Genomic DNA, 16,248 nt, shown 5'->3' with positions numbered 1-16,248 from the left:
ATATACAGATGCCAATGAATCAGAACCAAATAAAGATGCTCAAGTCAAAGAAGATGGTCCAAAAGGCGTCCTGTGATGGATGTTCCTGGACAGCCCTCCCACCCAGACCTTGCTCCTTCATTCTCCCACTTCCTCCCCAGCTGTAATGACAGCAGTACCTGGGGGTTTGTACTGGAGGCTGGAGTTAAAATCATAGAATGGTTTGGGTTGGGAGAGGCCTTTAAGATCACGCAGTTCAAACCCCCTGCCATAGACAGGGACACCTCCCTCTGGACCAGGCTGCTCACAGCCCCATCCAGCCTGGCTCTGAATGCTTCCAGGGAGGGGGCATCCACAACCTCACTGGACCCAAACACTTTATTTTTGCTTTCTCACTAGAAAAGAAAAAAAAAAATCCATATTACGACTGTTCTGGATGTGCGGGCCCGGACATCACCCGCTGCCTCTGGTGCATTCTTCCCATTTGGAACCTGAAGTGAGCTCACCAGGCCCCCAGAAAAACCCGACCTTGGCCACAGCGCTGTCGGAGCGGCCGCCACCGGGATGGATGGGGTCCAGCCCCTGACGACGTGCTTCCTGCTGCCGCTCGTCTGGGATCTGCCTGATGAGACCGAGCTCTTCAAGCTAATAGCCTCTTATTTACCGTCTGCGTGGCATCCAAATAGCTGCAACACAGACATCCGAGGAGTTCTGCCAACACAGCCAGACCTGGGAGTTCCAGAGCGTTTTCTGCCCAGCTCGCAGCCCGTCCACCTCCGGCACCTCGCCAGGTAGGTAACAGCCCGGCTGGTAAGGGAGCTAACAGGGGGCAAAAGGAGAAACTGAGCTCCAGCAGCAATACTGTCACCGTGGGCTGCGTGCACGCACCCGCTGAGAGAAGGCCTTTATCAGCAGTGGGGTGCTGGCCTTGGGGTGCCAACCCCTGGTTCGTTCAGTACTGCATTTACGTCCACGCTCCTGCTGCTGAACGCAGGCCTCTCAGGGTGAGAGATAACGGGCGTCCTGATGGAGAAGGACACGAGATAACAAGCAGAATACCAGGAAGGTGTCTGAGTAACGCACCGCTTCCCAATACTTGGCCCAAAAATTGCTCAAAAGGCCAAAAGACCCCAACCTGCGTGGAGCACCCCATCGTTCCGTTACAACAGACAGGAGGGGAACCCCAGCGCAGCCTCACGCTCCTTGTCCAGGATCCCACAGCGACCAGAACAGACCCCACAGTGCAATTCCATGCACAGGGGTGTTAAGGAGGGAGCTTGCTCAGCCCGGGGCTCCAGCACACACTGCTGCACCGATACAGGAGTGCTGGTGAAATGCCCTCCCCCATCTCCGAGCTGCTGAAGACACCAGCTGGCGGAGGGCGGCCCGTTCCCTGTAATCCTTTTACTGGTAATTCCCACGTGCTCTGGGAAATCTCTGAGGTGATGGTTTTCCCTCTTGCCTTACCTGAAGAAGATAAACCTACTTATCCAGCCGATCTGCCACCATGACTCGGTCTGTGGTGGAGAGGGACGCACCTCAGACGTTACAGCTCGGAGCTGGGACCCGGTGACCCAGTAACCTCACAGGGAAAATCCAGATTCTGTTTTCTCAGACTATTTCAAGCCTGGAAGCAGAGCTCCAGCCTGTGCTTGAAGGCGTCCCTCCTACCAGGAAACTAAAGATGTATTGCAGCAAAGGAAGGAAAGGCAAAGCACGCATTGCCAAGCGTGGTGTAGCAGAATGGAAGATCGCGACCTCAGGTGAGGGGCACCCAGCACAGCAGGACACGAGGGCTCCTGCTGGGGCAGCTCAGCCCAAACACCAACACCTTCAACACTTCTAACATCGGGACACAGAGCAACTGAAAGAAAAAAGGTCTGAATCAAGCACCTGAAACGTAACTACGCTCGTGGCCTGACCTGCAGCCTCACATTCATACTGAGAGGGGGGAAAAGAGCTCAGCAGGAATCACTGCACACGGCTTGCTCAGGAACACACGACAGGCAGCAGTGCTCCTTGCAGGAGATACGTTCTCCATCACATCTGAGAGAAAGCTGTAGGGCTGCCATCAGGCAAGCTGCCCCTAAGAATGCCAGCAAGTCCCATAGGGCACAAGCCTCCCAGCTCTACCTAAAAGCCAAAATCAGGTCTCTGAGACAGGACCGAATTCCCCCTTCTGTTCTAAGCTCTGCCATGGGGTGGAGGTTTCTGTGCTCTGCTCACAGTGCACAGCGAGGTTCCCAGCCTCAGGGTAAAGAGAAGCAGCGGATGGCGACACGCGGTGCCCTGCTGCATGGGGTGATACCCACGTGGGATGAGCTGCACAGCTGCACCGCCAACCGCTACCACCACTTATCAGGCATTCACTGCTAAACCACTACTGAATTCTACAGGAGCTGAGGCAAGTTTCATCAAGCATTCCCTTTTTACCTGCAGATGCTTGTAGCTACTGCTAGTGACTGCTGCCGTGGACGTGCCAAGGCAAGCACGCTGTAAGAGTCAGAGCTGGCCACAGAATGGCTTGGCTGGAACCAAGCACAGCCCACCCCTCTGCCACCCACCAGGGCTGGCTGCCCAGGGCCCCATCCAGCCGGGCACGCTCCTTCCTCTGAGCCCTCACACAAAAAGTTCTCCATTAAAACCATCACCTGCAGCACTCACAGCAAGGAACAGCAAGCGCCCTTGGGCTCTGCTAGCACACCTGACTGATTCTTACCGAAATTCTTCTGTATTACAGGGTCACATTCAGCTACAGAAAGAGTTAGAAGGTACGTATGTGTGACAGCGAGATTACTGCGAGCATCCTGACTTGACTTAGGTCTTCAAGTCCTGGCTGCAAGAAAAAAATGTTCTGAAATGAGGATGACAAGTCGAGGCAGGCTGGGGTCAGTGGTTTTTGAAAAGTGCTGTCCTGTATCAGCTCCCCAGCTGCTATCTGCACTGACAGCTCCTGCTGCCTGCACCGCTCCGTACTCACACATAGAGCAGCCCACGCTGAAGTCCTACACGTGGTAAGAAGAAAGCTATCACTTATTAGTTTTGAAGTTATAATAGGTTTATCAGGTTTTTGCTTCTGGATGAGAGGCAATTCCAGTACCTTGTAAACAGTTAACATCCAATAATCTCAAACTCAAGTACAAAAAGATCTGCGAAGAGAAATGAATTTATTTCTGAGCCTCTGTGGGAGAGGCAAGAGAAACCACTCCTGTATTTCTGCGAGGTACAAACACAGCCTTACGTGATGGTATTAGCTTAATGAGAACACCACTGGGGATGCAAATGAGGACTGATAACTCGGAGATGCACGTTCCTAACTCAAAAGGGGGAGGGGGTTCCCACAAAAGTGGAAGACTTGACTTTAATGAATAAGGCCCTGCAACCCCTTCTGCAGGACACCCACGATGCTCTCTGACACCACTCAGAGGTTTTGCAACGTGAAGCTTGCAGGATGGGGGAAAAGAAAGGAGTGCTGTGCCTTACCCCGGGCAGAGCTGGTAGGAGGGGGGAGGAGGAACCGCCTGCAGGACGCAGCTCTGCCTCCCCGTGCCCCTCTTCACACCCAGAGCAGCACACAACTTCTGCCTCCGTGGCACCAAGAGCAGGAGGCCGGCTTTCCTAACACAAGGAGAACTCGGAGCTGACATCCGAGCAGGCCCGGTGACTTGACAGAGAAGTTAAACTGGCTTTAGGTCAATGAGGCAAGCTGCAAAACTCCCACCACCGTGATGTGCCACGTGAGCAGCGTGCACACATTGCAGCACGGGCAGATGAGGCACCGCCGCTGCAAGCAGGAGAGCAGGAAACCCTACACACAAACACAGAGCACCACAAGCCCAGCACAACACAGAGCTGCCCTCAACACATCCCGTTCTCCTCCGTCTCCACTCTAAGGCAGCACACTGTGTGATGGCCCAGTGAAGACACCTGCCAGGGGGGGAAGCACCCTGGCTGCCCGTTTCAGCAGGGTTTGTGTTGCTTCAGAGTTACAGCACAGCCTGGGGAAACCCATGAGAAACCATCCTGCCAGAAATGAAGTGAAAGAGCTTCTCCTCCACGCCTCCATTTGGGTTTCCTACTGTATGTAAAAAGACAGTCTGTAAAGGGTTAAATTCAATCATCACTTGCGCTGCTTACAGTTGCAATGGAGCAGTAAATCAGAGCAGTGTTCCCCCAGTGTCTGCTGTCACAGATGAGCTACAGCACGAAGCATCCGTACGCCGCCAGGGAAATAGTGCCAGGGAAGCACTTGGTGGATAAGGCCTGGATCCACACGTAGCTGCCTCCACCATGGGCACCGCAGAGACTCCCCCGTGCCCAATTCGGCACACAAACATGCAGGCAGTGCAGTTAATCACCCTTGGAAAGTTATTAGGAAAGCACACGCACTCAGAGGAGGCGTGGGAGGGATGCTGAGCACAGAGGTGTGCTGCACGCTGCCCTTCTCTGGAGCTCCATCCCCGGCCTGCAGAGCCGGGCTCCTTTGGTGGCTCTCCCCGGCTCATTTTCATTAAAACAGAAGCATCTCCCATCACACTGGCAACTCACAGCCTTGGGAAGCCTCTCTCAACTCCACTGTGCTTCACAGCATCACTCTGAAAGGAGCCACCACTTTGAGATGTCAACAGCGAGGACTTAAAAGCTGGGATCCCTGGATGTCAGCGCTACCTCCGGGAACCTCCCCAGGGCTGCTCTCCCCTTCCACACTCTGCAGTGCCTATAACTCCCCAACACCAAGAGCTTTCAAAAGACCGCGGAGCTACGGTGTCATTTCACTTCTAAAATACACCAAGCGACGAGCTCTGATGACACTATGGGAACCACGGCGGGCATCGTCAGCTCTCCGTGGTGACACCGAGACGCATCGCTTTGGGTCTGGCCACCCAGCTGCAGCCCAGCCCAGGGCACCCGGCTCAGCCCCAGGCCGAGCTGGAGGTGCAGATCACCGTGACCCACTTCACCGCCGCTGAGCGGCTCCCCCGGGGAGAGCCCATCTGCTGTCGTCCTAATTTACGCCATTAGTCACAGCCCAACACAAATCGCATTAGCCGCAACGGGGCGGTATTACTGATACAAGTCGCCGCAGCTCATTCAGAAGTAATCGCGTTACGGGCAGCTGCTCTCCAGCTCCCCATGTTAAATGCCAAGCACCCCAGCAGCTCTGTCTGCAACTCGTGGGCAGCTTCTCCTCCAGGACGGGCTGGCGGACGGCAGCACCACCAGCGACGTAGACGCGGTGAACTGCCACAGCCGTGCTGCCCGACTGAGAATGACGGCTCAAAGAGCACGTGGGAGAGGTCCTTGAGGTGAATGCTACAGCCAAAGTTGTTCTCAGAGCTCTAGAGAACCTTAGAACCTCTAAGGCCACCAAGTCCAACCCCCAGCCACTCCACCGTGCCCGCAGTGACCCTCAGTGGCACATCCCCATGGCTCTGGAGCACCCCCAGGACGGTGACCCCAATCCCCTGGGCAGGCTGTGCCAGTGCCCAGCTTCTCTCTGGACAAGGAGTAGTTCCCAGTATCCAACCTGACCCCCCCCCCAGTGCAAGTTGAGGCCAGCACCTCCCGTCCTATCAACAGGAACACAGAAAAGGGGCACAAAGTCACAGCAGAAAAGTATACATGTAAACCTAAGCTAAGCTTAATTTAAAAGAACCATCAAATTAAACCTGCTCCCGATGGAGTAACACCTAGATTTGCTTCACAGTAACCTGAAGACAAAACCCAAACCCTTGCCCTTCCCGCAGAGCTGTCCTGCTGCCTCTGCCCCCAGTAAAAAGCAAGAAGGTGACAGAAGGCTTGAGTGCCTTGCTAGCTTCTTTTCTATTAAAAAAAACCACAACACTTTAATGAGTTCAATGGTATTTTTAAAACTAGAAGTGTAGCTCTGTGTTGGACAGTAAGTAAGCAGTTCCACACCTCCAGCTGTACGAACCGGAGCGCAGTCCCTCGCCATCCCATGGCACACTGGCTCCAGAGGATGACAGCAGCCCAAGGATGGGATGCACGAAGCCAGGCCAAAGCAAGCCCCTGTCAGCCCAGAGCACACCCTGCTTGGTTCTGACCAGTGCTACTCGCTGAACTCACTGCACTCATTTGTGCTGAGCTGAACGAAGCAGCAGCCAGCAGTGCTGGAGGAAAAAAAAACAGTGATGCACTGATGAGCTGGTAGATCTGTGCCAAACTCAGGAGATCAATGGATCTGAGAACGTTAGCAGGTAGACAGCAAAACAGCCCTCCGTGCTCACCTTACTGCTGTAGAATCACGGAATGGTTCGGGTTGGCAGGGACCTTTCAGATCGTCCAGTTCCAACCCCCTGCTACAGGCAGGGACACCTCCCACCAGACCGGGTTGCTCACAGCCCCATCCAGCCTGGCCCTGAGTGCTTCCAGGGAGGGGGCATCCCCAGCCTCGCTGGGCAGCCCGTGCCACTCTCTCACCATCCTCACAGTAAGGAATTTCTTCCCAATATCCAGTCTAAACCTCCCCTCTTCCAGTTTACAGCCATAGGGAGAGCCAAAGCAGAGCTACATGCAAGTGGGTCTGCACAAAGTTTTTTCACTTTACAGTGAGCTGCAACAAGATACGTTTGTTACTATGGTGAGTAAAAATGACAAATTTGCAACTGTTAGAGCTGTGGATAAGGAGCTTTATACCAGGATATCTGCTGAAATCCACCGAAAATAGCTGTTCAAACAGAGCTCTAAAGCAAGAGCTCATTAGTACGGCAGCATCGTGCTGCAACCAGAGCTAAGAACTATTGTGCACCACTTAATTAAAGCTGCTCTTCTGCTCCTACCGGTCAGCAAGGTTCTCAGCACACTGCTCACATTAGAGCTAGTTACCAAATGGTGTCTGAGAAACTACAGGCTCAGCTGGACCACAAAGAGCCAACACAACTCAGCTTGCTGTATCAGAACTGCAGCTCTAGAGAGGCAGCATCATCCAACCACTCTGACACCCCCAGGACTGACATGGAATCTCCCGCTCTGCTATTTTTGCCCATTCAACTCGTACACCATCCCAAGCAAGAAGATTTCCATCAGTCCACAGCAGGAAAACAAACTGCTAGAACGACAGGCAGCGCTAAGTTCATTAACCCATCATCAGGAGCCAATCATCCCGCAGCAAGCACGAGCGGAACAACCCGTCCCACGCGCCGCTCCTTCCCAGCCCCCCATCTCCTGCTGCAGGCAGGCTTACGGTCTAGCAGGAGGCAGAAGGAAGGGCCCAGCACATCTGGCTGCAGCCAGCTCTGTATGTGGATGCTCACCCATCTTTTCCGGCTCGTCCGGCCCGGTCCCGGCGATGCAGCTGCTCTCCAGCCCGTAGGTGGGATCCACCTTCCCCGAGGCGCGCGCCGCTTCCTGCACTTTCTTGACGTGGGCTTCCACCAGCTCCAGCGGCACCTCCTCTCGGACGCGGGAGAACTCCTCTGTGAACAACAACCCAGGCTGTTACATTGGGCGTGATGCAGGGGAAACTCACGGCTACGACCTCCTCCGATGGGCAGGCAGGTAAGCCTGGCGTCAAAATGACTCTCAAATACCTTTTTGAGAACTATGTTCCTTCTTCTCACGTTCAGTGCCTGATTTTCTCTCTCCGCTGCGGTAGGAGAGACTCTTTCCAATTATATAAAATTGTTTTTCCTTATTTTCATACGTAAAAACAGCCCCAAAACGTCTCCCGTGGTGTTTCTCGGGGTGTACGGCTGTGGCTGATAATTCCAACGCTGGGAAATGGGAAGCTGAGCATCGTGCATTTACACACAGCCAACCAACAGCCACTGCAACCCCGGGGCAACACCTGCAAACCAGCACCGGGCAGCGAGCGCAGAAGGGGAACTCAGTGGCTTTTAAGAGTTATTCCAGTCTGTCTATAAACCAAGTCTCACTGCCAGCAGAACACATCACTGGTTGTTAGACCCGAGAACTTCTCACCATCTTGAAGAAACTCCAGAAACAGCTGTTCTGAGATGCACAGAGGAAGTGAATCGTGGAATCATAGAACTAGCAAGGATGGAAAAGACCTACAAGATCATCCAGTCCAACCATCCACCTACCACCAATAACCCCACTAAACCATGGCTCCCAACGCTATATCTAAACGTTTCTTGAACACCTCCAGGGACGGTGACTCCACCACCTCCCTGGGCAGCCCATTCCAGCGCCTGACCACTCTTTCAGAAAAGCAGTATTTCCTAATGTCCAGCCTAAATCTCCCCTGGCACAACTCGAGGCCATTCCCCCTAGTCCTGTCACTGTTACAAGAGAGAAGAGGCCGACCCCCAGCTCACTACAGCCTCCCTTCAGGTAGTTACAGAGAGCGATGAGGTCTCCCCTGAGCCTCCTCTTCTCCAGACTGAACAATCCCAGCTCCCTCAGCCGCTCCTCATCAGCCCTGTGCTCCAGACCCCTCACCAGCTTTGTCGCCCTCCTCTGAACACGCTCCAGGGCCTCAATGTCTTTCTTGCAGTGAGGGGCCCAAAACTGGACACAGTACTCGAGGTGGGGCCTCACCAGGGCTGAGTACAGAGGGACAATGACTTCCCTACTCCTACTGGCAACACTATTTCTGATCCAAGCCAGGATGCCATTGGCCTTCTTGGCCACCTGGGCACACTGCTGGCTCATGTTTAGCTGAGTGTCAACCAACATCCCCAGGTCTGTTTCCTCCACACAGTCCCCCAGCCACTCTGCCCCACTCCTGCAGTGCTGCCTGGGGTTGTTGCGGCCAAAGTGCAGGACCCAGCACTTGGTCTTGTTGAACCTCATCCCATTGGCTTCAGCCCAGAGATCCAGCCTGTCCAGATCTCTCTGTAGGGCCCTGCTACCCCAGTTGTTGAAAACAACTGCTGGGGCAAACCCATACCTAAGGCGGCCTTCGCTGCCGCCGACGCCACGCGAGGGTCCACCACCGACGCCAGGAAAGCTACGGTGCTCATGACGGGGTTGCCGGACTGGCTGAAGGGGATGGGCTGATAGGCCAGCGGCCCCAGCGACGCCTCCGAGTCCTCCAGGTAGGGGTCCTCGATGGGCAGGCGCAGGAAGTGCAGGATGCACTCGTCCTGGGTGCGGCTCCCAACGTGCTCCGAGACCTTGTTCCAGTCGTCCTTGTACATCTCCAGAGCCTGCAAGAGATTGAGATGACGGTACGTACATGAACTGATCTGGAAAAAAACACCACCACCACGCTACGTTGTGCGATACCAGCCATTTTGGTGATGCCGCTCCTGTATCAACAAGAAACGTCAGAGGATTTGGGATTTTATTGGTAACATGTGCATAGTTAATGTTTTTTCCCTGTTTTCACGTGAAAAGCTTCACGGAGAACTAAGGTTTGCTTCTCCTGCTGCGTCTCACCGAAGGTTTTTCAATTCCCGTAAGAACTTCCCTTGAGGCCACTCATGTTCTCTCATTTGTGCCTTAACGCACTGTGCTCTTTGAGGCAGAAACAGTGTTTATTTCACATGTGTGTACTGTATATGACGGTGAAGTCCAATTCTTCCATTCAGCAGATGTTAGGAAAATCAAAGAGCATCACACCAATATACCAGGAAAAAAAGGAAAGTACATCCCGTACCACGAAGCCAAAAGAGACCAATGTACAACATACTCATCAGTCTGTTAGCAAGCATTCAGGTTAACAAATGGTTATTTAGGTAAGGACAAAGTAAGGCCTTCCAGATTAAAGAAGTGATATCATAACTCTTCATTCCAGTCGCTGCTGAAACTACTTAAGCAAAGCCTCAAGGAAAGAATTTAACAACTATGCCATACATCCATTGGTTTTTGAGAAAATAATCAATCAGTACTGTTAAAAATATAAATAGTTACAGAATCATAAAATCTTTACAGTTGGAGAAGATCCCTGAGACCCCCAAGCCCAACGCCCCCCATGCCCACTGCCCATGTCCCCCAGTGCCACGTCCCCTCGGCTCTGAACACCCCCGGGACAGCAACTCTCCTCCTTCCCATCTCAGAAAAAGTCTACCAGGAGCCTTCTGAAATACTTCAAACTAGAGGCCCAAAAATGAGCAGTCAACTCCTGCCTGTTCCTTTGAGTTACGGATCCCATTTTCAAGTTTAATGTCATTGACTTGGAAGTCTACTTGGTTTCTCCTTACACTGAGCAGTACAACAGAAGTAAAGGGAACCAGCTCGTGCACCCCTTCACAGCAAGCAGCTGGGCGTCCCAGCAATAACTCGGGGCAAGGGAAGAGCTGAATCTGAACTAAGTATTACAGCACTGGAGAGCATGGAGGATCACACAGAGCTCCCAGGGCCAAGAGAGGGAGCATTTCCACAGGGCCAGCTACAACACGTGGTAGCTGTGCACGCACAAGGCCTGCAGGTATTCAAACCAATCTTGCTCATTAACAACACCTTGCTCATTAGAAGTTTTCTAAAACGAAATCAGGAGTTCTGGAACATACTGCTTCTCCAACCTCACCATCCTGGAAGATGAGTGTTTTATAGACGTTGCCATTAAAAACATCAGTGATGAGAATTCTTCAAAGACAAAGTGATCTACCCGAGCAGGACACCCTGCTGCGCCGCGGATGCTGGAATCCAGCATGGGACAAATGGTGTAGCACTTCCAGACCTGTGGAGGCATGCTGAAGCAAAGGGCAGGAAGCTATGGGTACATAAGGGGTGGGGGGGGGCTCAGGAACTGTGGGGATGTGGGCACGGTGGGGGTGGGGATCTTCGTGTTCCTCCAACCTTCATCATTCTATGATTGAAGAGCATTAGAGATCCTACAAAAGACCACCACAGGACCTTGCAGCCCACAAGGCAGACAACAAGAGGAGGGGCTTTTAAAGCCCAACAGCAGAATAATTTGGTTCAGACAAGCTTCTTTGTCACTCAAGTTCCATAACTGCTTCGGAGCTGCTCTCCCAGCCTCCCCTGATCTTGCTGCAGTGTTTAAAGCAATGTGACATTGCTCAGTTCACTGGGTCAGACTCGCGGGGAATTACTTCTTCCACGTTCAGCATTCGTCCCACTTTCCCCAAATCCATCTAGCTCCGTGTCATCGCCTACCCACTGCAACCACACTAGCACATTAGACCGGGCTTTGCTTTTCACTCCCTCTCCTTCGCTACTTGTTAGTCTTCTGCTGCCCTACCAGAAATAGCTGAGAGCGCTGTAGGTCCATGGAGAGGCAGAGCAGTGGGGCAGGGAGGGGAAGCAGACCCCTCCCCATTGCTCAGCCAACAGGAGGGACACCCATGATTTCAGACAGCGTTCATTCTTTGCAACTGCACCGCACATATACGTGCCCAAAGCTGCCCTGAGGATTTAATTGGACTGAGCTGCCTTGTTACGGGCTGCATTACTTCTGCTCGAGCTGGCGTGCTCTCTTTCCTGATTTATTCATAGGTTAAAGCCACAAAGGAGGAGGAACATTAATAACTGAAACTCGCATTAAATACATTTGCAATCTCAAGACTTTGGTTTTTTTTTTTTAAAAGAACAATGGATATGCTTTCTTGATTATTTCATTAGTGGACTGCTTGCTGCGTGTGAGCCTAAGGTACAAACACAGAGAAGAACAGCATTTAAAATTAATAACAGGAGGCAAAGAAGCGGGCGTATCGAGATAAGCCCTGTGTAAGAACACCGTTATCTTTGCTGTTGTCACCCATAAGCAAAGTCCTTCCCCAGGCTGATAGGAAGATGTGGAGCAGGGTGCAGCCTGACACCCAAACTTGGACTGATGAATGCGCTTCCCTGCCTGCAAGGCTGCAGCTGCGGGCCTTGGTCTGGCTCAGGAGCAACACAAGGCTGCTGCTGGTCAGCACGGCCAGCATCCGTCGCCCACACTTTGCTGAATGAAATTTGGTACCTTCTCAACGGGTTTATTAATGCACACAAAGGGCAAAAATAACCAGAACAATCGGACAACAGAATGAACCCTCCATCGCAAGGCACCTGGGTTATAGTGAAGGAGGAAGAAGAAATCCCAGCCTGCACTACAGCCAGGCAGTGCTCCCGTAACACCGAGCTCAGCAGCTCATCACCACCTTCCAGGAAGCAGCAGCACATGAATGATCTCAGGGCACCTGCAGCCATCTTCTGACAGTGCCACGCAAAGCAGCGCTGCCCTGACACCGACAGGAAGGGGCAGAGCACGCCCAGCATCCCAGCTAGGAGCTCCCACACACCCCAGGATCACCCCACGGTTCAAGGGCTTCACGTTCAGCCATCTGAAGGCAAAGACCTGATGTGCTGTGCCAACAGCTCTCTGACCCAATTCTTACAGTGCCAACGTGACTTTGAGGTCTATTTCTTGTAGAGTGCTGGAGAAGACTTAAAGAATAGATCAAGTAGAGCCACGTGGCAAGAGGAATGAATTAACGTGATGGATTAGAGGGCTACCAAATAAAAAGCTTCCTTTATTAACAGGCAAAACGCAGGAAAACAATCTGCGTGTTAAATAATTCAACCTCCAAAGTGCCTGTTTGCAGTTCCCTGTAACATGTTATGGCTTATTCGGGAGCCTGCAAAGATGAGCAGAACTTCAAAATGTTCTTAAGTACAGATAAGCCACTCCTTGAAGGGCACCCATTTCACAGCGTGCTGCTCAATGCAAAGACCTCGCTGCACTGCAAGACCTCAGCTTTGTGCAAACATTGCTAAGCATTTCCTTTGTGTTGGAGCTACGAGTCAGATAGAACTGGACCTTAAGGAACGCGATGTCCCCTCGGCACACAGATGCTTCTGCTCTATCTGCGTAGCAGTAGCGTTCTTGTAGGGATGATGGCCAAAGAAAGAGATACGGTTTTGAGGGAGAGCTGCAACCTTTCACCAGTCCAAAAGCCACAGCAGCCAGCCAGCCAGCCTTGTGCACACCGATAGCTCCAGCACCCATCCCTCCAGCTGCGTCCGCTGCGTCTCAAAACTGCTTCCCGCTGTAAACAGGTCCAGCAGAAGGATGTCATCCAACTCAACTTCAAGAAAACTAAACCCACACGCACCTTTTTCCTAATGTGTAATATCCTGCATGGTTTTTGTTTCCATTTCCCCCCCCATAAACTTACTTCTAACAGCAGCAGCGTCTCCTGCTCCGTCCATTCTCTTCCAGCGCTCGCACCTTTACTCTACAAAAGATGAGGAAAGCATGAAATGCCAATTTCTTTGTGCAGAACTTGAAAAATCGTAATGAAAAGAATCTGTTACTTGAGCCACTCAAACATCTGAATTTTACAACACCCCTCCTACAGCAAACAAACCCCCAGTTATCCCATAGACACGTTCAGTTCGCATGCTTTACTTCCATAGTTAAAACACGTTGGGAAGTGCCTTCCTGCAGGTTTTGCACAGGTTGGGTGTTTTTTTTTAAATTAGAAAAAATAAGGTGAGTTATCTGAAAAGACAGCAGCTGTTGCTGCAGCATCATCAATGTATTTAGCTACGGCTTGCTCCAAGGGTTTCTGCTCCCAGATCTTATGGGTGCTGGAAGCCAGCTTGGGACAAGCCAACCACCTCAGATTTCTGAGAACTCCTGGAAAAAGCTCACCCTTCCATTCACCCTCATCTATTACAGATCAAATAAAGACAAAAGCAGGTTGTCATGTGCTTGTAAAAGGACATTATCTAGGTTGGATGCCTCTGTGTAAAGCCACACCAAAATCAAACCCACAGGGAATGAGAATCCAAGGGAGCCACCCTGCTCCTGGTCAGCTCTCACGCAGGCTGCTACGAGCAGCCAGAATGCAGCTGCCACAGACAGGCTCAACAAGAAGAGAAATGAACTTCTGCCCATAAATCTGCTCGAGTCTGTTGTTAAAGATGCACGTGAACGGAACTAGAGCCTAGAACTATGAAAAGAGTTATGAATTGGGTGAATATTTGGTGAATTGGTGAAGGAAAAATGTCATTCCATGAAATGTGATGTGGAACCAAGCTCGATGAAAGACGTTGCTCTACAGACCTGTCTGCAGCGTTGCAGTGTTTTTGCTCTATTTTAAATTTAATATAGTTATCTCACGATCTCTCAGGATAGTAAGCCCTGTACTTACTGAACCATTTACTCAGCATTAGCCTGCTGCCAGCCCACGAGAGGCAGTGATCAGCAGAACACTGCAGACATCCAGGCTGAAAGCCGTGCTGGAGCAGGAAGCTTGAATGCCTGCAACAGCTCCAAGCACCGTGCCCGTGCAGGCAGCAGCACGAGGAAAGGGCAACAGGTTATGGAATCAGCAACATGACTGCGCTGGCATCTCAAAACTTGAACTAAATACACAATACGTTGCCATGGCAGAGCTAAAAAGTCCCCTGCAATGGTTTAGTGGCACCTTTTGTAACCAAGTGGCTGTCCTATTCTCTCAGTCTGGAAAACATGACAGTGAAAGATCCTGCTGAAAGATTCTAGGTTCTGTACTGAATTATTTGATAGATAGCTGACTTCAAAGCACTCAATTAAAATATCAACTAAGGCTAACATGAATTCAGTGTCTGCAGACTGACAGCACTGACTAGATTGGGACAGGCACGTGCTCCTCTCTTCTACAAAACCACGTATCCAACATGGATACAGCGAGGCATCTCCGTGTCTTACACTGAGAAGAGATCTGAAGTGGGAATCTAAGAGTAACAATTCACTTCACTGTCATCCAGTGGAGGACAACTGAGGAAGAACTCTTAATAGAAGCCACAGGGGAAAAAGAAATCCAAAAGCAATTACCTTTGCTAAAGTCTTTTTTGAGTAGATGTCTGTGCGAAGTCCAAAGTTCTGCAGGTCAGTAGGTTTCTCTTTGTTTTTCTCAGGAAAACTCAGCATCTGCTGAGCAGCTGGGATCTGGGAACAAACATGAAAGACAGGACAGAGGGTCAGGAACTGAAAGTTACCCCAAGTTTTCAGACAAAGGTTAAGCAGAACACAGAACGAACAAAATAGCACAACACAAAAACTCATGGGGATGTCTTTACACAGCACCAGCTGCACACAATGCAGGATTGATTCTGGAGAATCTGACTACCTGAAACCCTCACACTAGATAGAATCGTATTGGTTTTATTTGCTCATTGTTCAGAGTACAGTACTTTCCAGGTGGAGCTTGGAACTGCTCCCTTCTAGTTCCGTCCCTTATTGATACTAAAAAGGTAATGAAGAAAATCCCTGTACTTTCACATACCTAAGACCTCATTTACAGTTACAAGCTTCAGCTGCAATTTAGCATTGCAATTATTTCTTCATGGGAGCTAGGAGGATTCAGCTGAGGCCCCTCTGGTGTCTGAGGATGACTGTCCATAACACCATTAGAACAAAAAGGCGAGGGTTGAAAAAAGCACAGTTGACAACAAAAAAGTAGAAACCGTCTCAATTGCCTTTTTTGTTACAAATACAACCTTCGTGGTAAACACGTGCAATTCTTTTGAGCTATTTCTGCAGCAGGAAGCGTTGCACAAGCACGACCCAAGAGGTGCACGCTCAGGACTCAAGAGGCCCATCTCTGAGCTCACGAACGTCTTCCACACCCAACACGTGCAGACGTTGTTCTGCTGCATGACACTGAGCAGAGCTGCCACCTCCCACCTGCAGGGCAGAGGGGTGCACGGTGGCTGCAGGGCTCACCTGGGGAGTGCGGATGTGCAGAGGCATGAGGCCGGAGGGCGTATCGGCCAGCACGTTGAAGTGGGGGGTGGGAGGAGGGCCCATCGCCATGGGGCGGCTCTCCGGGTCCACCTGGTAGTTGATGAGACCCCACTGCTCCAGAAAAGCGTGCACCCTGAAACAACAGAACGAATCCAGGTCTGAAGAAACAAAGCAAGACTGCAAAGACAGCCAAGGAGTAGGCTTTGGGTTTGGATCGGGAAGGTTCGTCATCTCCTATAAAGCTTCACTAATCGCAAGAGCAGTAAATATTACCTATTGCATGGACCTGACAACATCACTTCAGCATGATACCTAAAATATAACCTGATAACAGGACAACAGGACATCTAACTAAAGACATGGGCACAGCAAAGCTAGGGCTGCACGCACGGAGCCGTTTGCAGGCATAATGCCAACGTGAGGGCTGCACAACCCATCTTTCTTCTCTCACCCATCTGTAGCTGTTCTTCATTGGACCTACCATTAACAACTTCCAAGACTCCAGGGCTCTGTTGCACCTCACCACTTAAGACTGGTGAAACAGATAAAACCTACAAAACTGAACTGCAAACCCAGGAATTCTGGAAAGAACTCCACATACTTAATAAATAGAAGACACTACAGGTTAAGAACCCAACTCTGTAGGCATGGTTCATTGAGCACCC

At 51.2% G+C, this 16,248-nt stretch overlaps 2 protein-coding genes across 2 annotated transcripts in view; both read right to left on the bottom strand.

Moving 5' to 3' along the window:
* Positions 1–16,248, bottom strand: part of LOC110390697 (GTPase IMAP family member 8-like) — a 685,191-nt gene that overhangs the window by 166,948 nt on the left and 501,995 nt on the right. The window lies entirely within an intron of this gene.
* SMARCC1 (SWI/SNF related, matrix associated, actin dependent regulator of chromatin subfamily c member 1) overlaps positions 1–16,248 on the bottom strand; it is a gene marked incomplete at its 5' end in the record, with an annotated part of 72,027 nt that overhangs the window by 21,274 nt on the left and 34,505 nt on the right. The window contains 5 exons of the mRNA XM_021382111.1: positions 7,254–7,415; positions 8,852–9,110; positions 13,026–13,085; positions 14,672–14,785; positions 15,563–15,716. Of these exons, the coding sequence (XP_021237786.1) occupies positions 7,254–7,415; positions 8,852–9,110; positions 13,026–13,085; positions 14,672–14,785; positions 15,563–15,716 (749 nt within the window). The remainder of the gene's footprint in view (positions 1–7,253; positions 7,416–8,851; positions 9,111–13,025; positions 13,086–14,671; positions 14,786–15,562; positions 15,717–16,248) is intronic.

Source organism: Numida meleagris, unplaced genomic scaffold (assembly GCF_002078875.1).
Source record: "Numida meleagris isolate 19003 breed g44 Domestic line unplaced genomic scaffold, NumMel1.0 unplaced_Scaffold180, whole genome shotgun sequence".
In the NCBI taxonomy this organism is placed as follows: Eukaryota; Metazoa; Chordata; class Aves; order Galliformes; family Numididae; genus Numida; species Numida meleagris.
Note: the sequence above shows the minus strand (reverse complement) of the source record. Positions and strands in the feature narration are given on the sequence as shown.